The sequence below is a fragment of the Antrostomus carolinensis genome, unplaced genomic scaffold (assembly GCF_000700745.2).
Source record: "Antrostomus carolinensis isolate BGI_N321 unplaced genomic scaffold, ASM70074v2 scaffold31594, whole genome shotgun sequence".
Taxonomy (NCBI): Eukaryota; Metazoa; Chordata; class Aves; order Caprimulgiformes; family Caprimulgidae; genus Antrostomus; species Antrostomus carolinensis.
Window position 1 is genome coordinate 8502 of NW_010313335.1, and position 9698 is coordinate 18199.

Sequence of the window (9698 nt, forward strand, 5' to 3'; positions counted from 1 at the left end):
GAGAAATACTGAAGTCACCAGATCCGTTTCTCTGTTGATTTTAAGTGCTCAGTTAAAAAGCCAGCGCTGGGGAGGAGCGGGCGAGCCACGGGAGCAGCCCCACTTGCCCGGGCCAGTACGGGCTTGTCAGAGCCGCTGGCCGCCTTCCTCCCTCTGCAGCCAAAGCTCATGAGAGCTCCTGTGCAGTGAGCCAGGGGACAGGGCCATGGATGTGTGTGTGTGTATGTGCACCAGCAGCTGCTGCTCCGTATGTCATTGTGCAGGCAGCTCCCGTGCCAGCGTGGTACATCCCAGGGTGGTGTGGGGTGGGCTGCCAGGGCTGTGGGACCCCTGGCATGGTCCCAGGGGAATGATGCTCTCCTGGGCATGGGGAGATGTCAGACAATGCCACTGCACCTGGATTTTGAACAGACTTCATTGAGTGATGATTTACTGTGCTGTGCCCGAGTGGTGGCTGACGCACCAAGGTCCCTTCTTTGGGGACAGCCGTGTTCAGGCACTGTGCTGCACACAGGCCAGCACATACCCCCTTCACAAGACCTCTTTGCAAAAGCCCTGCCATCAGTTTGCAGTTTGGTTTTGTGAGAGCCAGGCAGGATTGCCCGGCTGGATGTGCCTTAGCTGTTGTGGCTGAGCAAGTTGGCACCCATCAGCTGAGCCACACCAGGACACCGCATGCTCCTTTGTAGTCTGTCCCAGCGGTACAGTCATCCCAAACAGCCCGGTTTGGTGGGTGCTTTCCAGAGGAGTGTTGTACTTTGGGGTGAGTACAACCGAATGCTGCTTCCCCACAACAATTCACAGCATAACAACTATGGCATTTCCCCTCCGCCTCCTTTAATTCATTGATCAAAGAGATCCTTCAGCAATGGCTGAAATTCACAGGTTGTTTGCAAACTTTTTGCTCTAGGAGAAGATGTAGGACTTTGCCCACAAAGGTGCTGGCTTGGGTTTTGTATTTGTTCACCTCTGAGACTTTGAGAAGAAGCTGCAGTCCTGCCTTTATTTAGCAGCGACGGGGTGGGTTTGTAAGCTGTCGAAGTTAAACTGGAAACACACCCCAAATTTAGGAAGACTGCAGAACACAAAGGCATTTGTAAACTAATGTAATTACTTTCCTCAGTGCCTTTGAGTAAAGTTGGCTCCACTTTAAAGGCTTTTTCCTACCCTCGTTTTACATTACGTTCTTTCCTTTCTCCTGCTTTCTTTCTTTTTTAATTTCTATCTTCCCCTCCCCTTTTAGCTCCAAGCAGCTCTTAATTTCCAAAATGTGTATCAGTTTTTGTTAGCAAAACTTGGCGTTTGGACATTTTCCTTTTGAAGGTGAGAATAACAACCCTGGGAAGCTGGATATGTGCTGTGCTGGTTTCTCACTGCCCAGAGCCTGTCCGAGTGCCTGGAGACCTCCCTGGGACAGGACAGGGCTTGCCCGGCTGGCCAGCGTGCCATGACAGCCAGCACCCACCACCGGCCTGGCTACCAGAGTGCTGGCCAGCCCATCCCCATGGTATCAGGGCCTCTGACATTGTATGAAGCATTGTTTTAACTCAGGCTGATGTTTTCCATGTTCCTCTAGGGTTTCTCCCATGCAGATGTGAGCAGAGGTCACAGTGAAGAGGGGTAAGAGGGGAAATTGAGGACAAAACCGAGCCCAGCCCCACACGTGGCATTAATGGTGCTTGTTGGGATAGTCATGGGCAGAGCAGAGCTTTTGGGAGGGGAAGTAGCAGGATGTAGAGCTGCTGTGCTGTATGGCAGAAGTATTTAATAATAAAACAGTTAAAGATATCGCATGATTTAAAAGGGACATGTTATCCATCCTGTGTCATTGCCCCACACTGTTTTCTTTATCTGGATGCAGCTCATGTTGCAGAGCCTGTAAGGTCAGTGAGGAGCCATCTGCCAGTGCTTGGGGGGTCTGGATCAGGCCCTTTGGCCGCAGTGCCCTGCAAGGCTGACTAGCTACAAAGACTTCTGCGTGCTCTGAACCAGAGGAGGAGTTATTTTCATGGAAAACCCTGACCTTTTGTACAAAAGCAAAGTGCAGACTGAGCAGTTTTAGTTTTCCAGTGAGTTAACATTTTCTGCAAACATTTTCCCTGAAAAGCCAAATTTATCTGAAAATCTCCCCTTTCCTTCTTCATTTTTCCTTACTGGGCATCCTGACTGGGCTGTGCCAGCCCAGCCGCCTGCCCTGCTCACTCACAGGGTCAGAGATGCTGTCAGCAGCCAGCTGTGAGCACAGAGGCAGGGGACGCTGGCATCCTGTGCCCCATCCCACCCGCCCTCAGCTCTTCCATGTGGGAGACCAGGGACATCCCACAGGGAATTGGTGGTGGATGAGACAGTGTATTTGCACAAGCCTGAGTTAATGTCAGCCCAGGCAAGGGGCACCGTTCTGCTCTGCATCTGCACTCTGACTGGACCTCTCTGTATAGGAGTGATGCTCCAGGTGAAAGGATCTGTGCATCCCCATGTTAAGGTTTGTCCCCAGGAGGGATGGTGGGTGTAAAGGCAACAGCAGAGGAAGCCATCAAAAAGCATAAAGAAAGGGTTTTCTCCCTACGAGATGTTCCATGGGCTCTGGGCAAGGACTGGAAGCTCCCTGCGCTCCATCCCCTCCATGAGCACCCCTGCAGAAGGTCCCCTTGGCTGATGTGGATCCAAAGCAAACCCTTTCAGGTTATTTCAGGCAACAGAACACAGGTTGGAGCCTGTTGTATTTATTTTGTTTTGCTTTTCAAACCAAATTGCCCATCCCTGCTGAGCTATGTTGCTGGTGCGATGGAAGCCAGTTTCCCGTGGACCTGCTGAGACTAAATGGAAAACTTCCCAGCGGAAGCAAGAGCAGAGCTGGGCACGTACATCACTCCACGTTGGGCTTTGAGAAGGCAGCACCCAGGCTGCCAAAGGAAAAACTCACATCCCTGCTTTCTGCCTAGGGTGAGCATCTTACAGCTCATTGCTTTAGGGACCCGGAGCAGTCTGATGGAATTTGGCAGCTCTTAAAAAAAAAAAAAGTCATTTCTGGACTCCACCAACTTCAAGTTGCAAGAAAAAAACCAACCAACCAACCAAAAAAAACCAAACACAAACCAACAACCTGAGCACAGGGGAAGTGAGCAGCCCATCCACACATGGGGAATTTGGCTGAGGGAAGTCAGCAGGCGTCTGTACCTGCTGCAGCGTGGCAGCGCGGTGGCCTGGCAGCCCGGTATAAGGTACAGCAGCCGGGGCATCGCCAGGAGATTTTCAGCTGCAAGCTCTGCTACGGACGAGCTGCATGAACTCAGGGAGCTCATTTAACATCATTATGCCGCAAATAGTCCTTTCCAGTGCGTATATTTGCTACCCTGTGTAGCATGTCATAAGAATTTGAGTGTTTTTAATGTGCTTTGATGTCCCTGGGTGAAGGATGCTCTATAAATGCAAAGTAAGTATTCTAATATACATAGTTTGTTTTCTTTTTAACATAACAAAATACTTAGCAGCCTTTCTTTCTTTGACAGTTTCCATAGCTGGTGGGTCTGTTTCTGCTGTGCCTTAGCAAAACAAATTTAGGGTTTTGTGATGGCAGATGCTCAGTGTGTTCCTCAGCTTTGTGACACGAGCAGTTCCCTTGTCGTCAGCACTACAGAGTTATGGGCAGAAATCTGCTAAAAATCTCCCTTTCCACAAAACCTGATGATGGGAAAGGTGGATGTTAGGGTTGGTTTGGAGAGGAACCATAAATTGAGAAGACAAGCAATTGCAAGCACTGGAGCAGCTCTGCTTGCACGTAGCTCTGAGTGACACCAGGGAGTGAGCTGAATGCAGAGTAATTCTTTCTGAATAATGCCAGTTTTGAGTATTTATTCTGGAATAAAAAGTGATTTCTTCCTGTTGAAGGATAACTCCCTGTATGAGCCACCCTCTCCTGCCAGCTGACCCCATTACCAGCCTCTCCATCCCCATCCCTCCTGGTGACCTGCAGTAGCTTGTCATCCTGCAGATGCTTTGGGGTTGTGCAGGCAGAGAGGGATTCTCTGGGGAAAGCCAGCCTAGGTGGTGCTTTCTGGGCCAAAGCCCAAAATGTACAGCGAGAGAAAAAGCTGCTCAGAAGCCATGGCAAAGCAAGTGTCGTTTGGGAAAAGCTCTGCGAAAGCTGCAGGCAATGCAGCCGCTTGGAAACGAATTGCTGCAGTGTCTGAGAGCCAAGAGGGCATCTCGGGGGGTCAATCCTACTGTGGCAAAGGCAGAAAGCTGTATGCACCAGGAAAACAATTGCATCTCTCTAGCCAAGTGCAGATTTAAGGAAAACATCCAGCCCCCTGCTCCTGCCCGAGCATCTGGGGCTGCAGGGACTCCCGATCCCAGCTGAGATTTCCCTTACCGTTACCTTCTCCTGGTTCTTCCTAAGAGATTCAACATCACCGTGGCCATTTCAGAGCTGATCCTCAGCCAGTGAGTCCCATCCCCGTGCCTGGCCCGGCCCTTGAGTACACGTCCCAGGTGTGGCAGTCGGAGGAGAGACGCTGGGGTTCAGGATGCTCTCCAGCCTGCCACTGGGCTCCTCCAACACCGGGGCACGCCGTGCCCCACCACGCTGCCTTTTTAATGGCTGGTTTTAATTATACGCTCCGAGACGAAAGAGAAAAACCAAACCTTCCAACAGATTTTTATCTGCTGTTTATTTCCACAAATTACTGCAGAAAAAAGCCCGGAGGGTTTTGATGGAGGTGGAGGCTGAGATAGCCGGCAACACGGAGGTGCAGCCTTTTTAACCTCCCCTGCCGAGGCAGGAGCCGACCCACAGCCGGCGAAACATGCTAACGCTATGGAGGCTGACCGAGCAAACGGTAACGAGCTCCGCCGCCTCGCCGGGGCTGCCAGCACTCTTTCTCGGTGGAGAAAAGGCAATAAAACCAAAGCAGTGCCTGGCTGCGTTTCCCCACTCAAAATCACTGGGGGGACCTTGTGCCCGTTGGCTCAGGGGGTGGCTGCTGGCCGGGCACAGGGGCTCATCCAGGGACCCCCACTGCAGCCCCCTCTCTTGCTCCGTAGGTGCACCAGTACTACAGCTGCCTGCCCGAGGACAAGGTTCCCTACGTCAACAGCCCGGGAGAAAAATCTCGTATAAAGCAGCTTTTGCACCAGCTGCCACCGCACGACAATGAGGTTGGTATCCAAAAAGTGTCCTCGGACATCCAGGGCTGTGGGTGCGGAGGGGATGCACCTCCTGGGGTTGCTTGTGGGAAGCTTGTGGCTGGTCCTTTCTCAGCCCTTTCTGCTTTTTTGGGGGGATTTACTTGGAGTTTGGTCATGTTGCTGTTTAAGTGCCGTATTTGCTCCCTGCTTGGGGTGTGTTAGAGGTGGGGAGGGAGTTGTTTGTTTCTAAAGTTATTTTAAAACTATCCTTCTTCAGTTCTCTGAAATAAAAGCACTTTCTCAGCCCTCCGAGGTCAAAGCCACATTAAAAGTGGCTTGAAACGCTGTTGAGATCAGCTAGAGCCAGATCCAAAGTTCCAAAAGCCTTTTCCCAAGCGCTGCTTCCGACTCACCTTGGGAGCGTGTGTGCCAAGCAAGGGTTTCAGTCGGGCTGAGCCTCGTGAGCTGGGGGAACCTGGCAAGTTGGAGGTTGAGTTAAGACCAGTCAGAGCAAATAAACCTTCTTATATCTCACAAGAAAGATGTGAGGCAGCAAAAAAGGGTCTGGTCTTTGACATGCTGTTCTCGTCAGTGAGCACATTGGCTTCTGGTAGCCCACAGAATTTCCCTATGTAAACAAAAAAAAATTATTTTCATGCTGCTATCTGAAGAAGCCGCTCTGCAAAATCCACGCAGGTAACTTGTTTGATCTAGGTCAGGTTTTAATGGGTTTGCCTGCGCGTGGCTGGGTGCCATGGGCATAGCGCAGCACTGCCAGCGCCAGGGGAGCTCCAGGCACCAGGCAGGGGCTTCTTCCCGTGCACCCTCGGGCCCCAACCTGCCCACCTGCCTTTCCTGGAAGCTGCTGAAAACCCACAGCCTCTGACAGCCGAAAAACGTAAGAATAAGTACACATGAATGCTGCTGCTGCAGCCCGTGCTGCTGCAAGCTGGAGGCACGAGCCTGCATGTATTTACTGCAAATTGGCATATTTTGCAGCCAGTTCCTCCTCGTGCACAGTTTTGCTTCTTTGAATATTCAAGGTGTGTTGGTTGCTCATGTGAATAATCTTGCTCGGCTTCATGAACCTGCTTTCCAAAGTAACGGAGGCTGGATTGGGCACTGGTGCTACACGTGGCCAACTTGGCTCTTCAGTTGTATTCTCCGTTGAGATGCAATCAGCCAAGAGCTAAGCCTGCAGGATGAAAATATCCAGGAAGACCTCAGAGTTTCATAAGCTTCAGGGAAATTGCATCGTTCATTGTTTATATCCTTTTATTTTACTTATTTCCTTATTACCTTCCAACATGGAGGTTTTGCAAATTGCAAACTTGACCCTACGCTGGAAGAATAATTTGAGTTCCCAAATAGCTGGAGCTCTCGTTTACACATGGAGGATGGACTGAGCTCCTGAAATGCCTATAAAAGACTTTTAATCTGCCGTAAAACCTCTGCCATAGGGAGAAATCAGGAAAACCATCAGTCAGATTGCTGGATTTGGGTGGGACTCTGAGGACTCAACTTTTAAGACTTTCCTACAAAACTAGCACCCTGAGAGCAACCTTCCTCCTGCCCTTTCTTCTCATCTCTACCTCTTGACATTTTGACTGACCCCTGGGCTGACAAAAGCCCAGACAGCAGTGTTTCTCCAGCCTCCCCCAAGCCCAGGCTGGAGTCTGTCTGTGTAACCCCCATGCAGAGGTTTGCAGAGCCCGTGGGACTGTGGCTCACTGGCTGGGGTGCCAGGGACACCCCCAACACTGAGCATCCCTTGTGTTTTTTAGGTCCGCTACTGCAATTCATTGGATGAGGAGGAGAAGAGGGAACTCAAACTTTTCAGCAACCAGAGGAAGAGGGAAAATTTAGGAAGAGGCAATGTCCGGCCATTCCCTGTAACCATGACGGGGGCCATCTGTGAGCAGGTGGGTAGTGGCTGATGAACTGGCACGAGCAGGGTGGCTTTTGAATCACCCAAGTAAAGCAAAGCTCACAGAGCAGCACTCACTGTGCCTGACCTGCTACAAGCTCTGGGGTCTGTTGGGGCACGTGCCGAGAGCACCCACAATATTTGATGTGAACCAGTCACGCCAGCTCCTGGCCTTGTGCAGGGGGGAAGCTGTTGATATCTTGGCCATAAAATAGGGATGAAAAGAGATTAAGGGTCACCAGAAAGGAGCGATGAATTAGCACTTCCTTCTGCTGTGGCTGTGAAAGCGGCTGGTTGGCAATGGGCAGCAGAGGGCTCACCCACCCCCTGTTAAACACCGGCTCTTCTGACAGTGTGGTGGACAGATCAACGGAGGGGACATGGCCGTCTTTGCCTCGCGAGCTGGGCACGGCGTTTGCTGGCACCCTCCCTGCTTCATCTGCAGTGTCTGCAATGAGCTGCTGGTTGACCTGATCTACTTCTACCAAGATGGGAAGATCTACTGCGGCAGGCACCACGCTGAGTGCCTCAAGCCCCGCTGCGCGGCGTGCGATGAGGTAAGAGCCAGCTCGTCCCAGCTTCTGCCACAGGTGCTGCCCACGGGGATGGCACGATAGGGTTCCCCTTGCCAATGGGGTGGTATTTCCCCTCCATCTGCCCTGTCATCTTCATGGAGACATGCATACGGAATATGATGGTTTGGCTTTGCCACGGGTTCATGCAAGCTCTTCCTGGGGTTTGAGGTGAGCATCTCAAGTGAGCATCTCAGGTGAGCATCTGGGGTTTGAGGTGAGCATCTCATCTACACTCAGGTAACTGGGGGTCTTTCCATGAGCGTTCCCACTTAAAGCACACACCCCGTGTTGTGTGATTTTTAACTCAGCTGTGTGTGGTGGTCCTCCCTTCTCCTCTATCTCCCCAGAAGAAGCCTCTGGTGGGATGAGTGATGTGTTTCCTACCATAGTGTAGTGTTTGAGTACAAGCTGAGCTGAAATAGGCTTTAGGAGAGGAGATTAACGGGCTATAGGAAGCTGAACAAATGGAATACAAAACGAATATAGAAAACCGTACAGAGTCACCTCTGAGCGTTTCTCAAGTGTCAATCTCTGTTTAAAGGCTGGTGAAGGAAATTGTTCTGGCTTTTAAAGTTATGAAAACCATAGTGTGGAAAACCATATGTACTATAAAATACCATGTCCCATCTATGCAAGCGTGTAATAGTAAAAATCCAAGGCTATACGCACTTCAAATATAAAGAACATTGACGTATGTATCCAATTAAATTTGTAACGTTACCAGTGAAAAAACAACTCCTAACCATTTGACTGGCCCTGTTTCCTTGTGGCTTAGACTGGGTAATTTTTTTTTCATGTATTTCTTTATCCTTGCAAATTCTCGTACAAGTCTTTCATTCAGCTCCTTTTTTAACACACACTTCTTCCTCTGAAACATCCAGCACTAATTGTGAGAAGGACTAACTCAGAGGTAAGAGGAGCTGCTGGGGAAAAGCTTTCAGTGTGACCAGTGCCAGGGCAGAGAGCCAGGGAGCAGAGCTGGACCACTGCTTGGCTTTGAGACTGGAGATGGGGTGGTGATGGGAAGCAGAAAGAGCAAGAAATCATCTGCTGGAACCATTTCACATTGCTGTTTCACTGACCCACTCTTAACAGTGCTCCGTGCCTCAGTTTCCCTACTGGTATAATGACTGATACCACTTGTATAAGCACACAGGCTGGGGTGGGGGCAGTGGTGAGGAGGCAAGTAGCTCCGTTTTCTCTCCCCTCCAGAGAGCTGCCACCTCTTGTGGTTTCACTCATCCTTTGTACACGAATCCCTGTTTCAAAGATGAGTAAATGTGCTTTAGTAAGTGGCTGCTCTGTTCTTCAGAAGTCCACTGGATCAATAGGTTGTATATAAGCGTGTTTATTACCCTGATCGACCCCTCCTGTTGATGGATGTGCTCACCAGCACCTTGTTACGAGCTCTGCCTTAACGCTTCATAATCCGTGCACTAACACAGTCTGGAGGTATTTGCATTGTAATGTTTTTCCTTTAAGAAGTGATGGATGTCCCTGCCACAAGCCAAACACGGGAGTTTCCCATGCAGGACAGGGCGTTAGCTGTAAAATTTGGAGGCTATATGAGCAAAGGGACACAGCTGCCGTGCATGGGCAGGAGACACAAAGGTTGGTGCCTGTGTCCCAGGTCCCCTTTCTGACCAACTCTTCTCCATGTTTGTGTTTCCCCCCTGACAGATCATTTTTGCTGATGAATGCACCGAGGCCGAAGGGCGGCACTGGCACATGAAGCATTTCTGCTGCTTTGAATGCGAGACGGTGCTGGGAGGGCAGAGGTACATCATGAAGGATGGCAGACCCTACTGCTGCGGCTGCTTTGAGTCCCTCTACGCCGAGTACTGTGACACCTGCGCCCAGCACATCGGTACGTGCCACCGTCCCTCAGCCCCGGGGCCAGCGCAGGGCAAACCTCTGCTTGGAAGGTTGTTTTTGGCAACAAAACATTGGTTGTTTTAATTAACATTTAAAACATTGGTTGTTTTAATGCAACAATGCTGTTGCATTAAGTCTTTGACAGTGAGTTGGGGGCTGTGGGCAGGACTACCTGTGACCACGGTCTGCCCCAG

The 9698-nt window shown here is 50.6% G+C and overlaps 1 protein-coding gene across 1 annotated transcript in view; it reads left to right on the forward strand.

Moving 5' to 3' along the window:
* LOC104524454 (prickle-like protein 2) overlaps positions 1-9496 on the forward strand; it is a gene marked incomplete at its 3' end in the record, with an annotated part of 16660 nt that extends 7164 nt beyond the window's left edge. Inside the window, exons 2-5 of the mRNA XM_010167335.2 lie at positions 5044-5157; positions 6912-7049; positions 7408-7611; positions 9310-9496. Of these exons, the coding sequence (XP_010165637.1) occupies positions 5044-5157; positions 6912-7049; positions 7408-7611; positions 9310-9496 (643 nt within the window). The remainder of the gene's footprint in view (positions 1-5043; positions 5158-6911; positions 7050-7407; positions 7612-9309) is intronic.
* Positions 9497-9698: the final 202 nt, after the last annotated feature.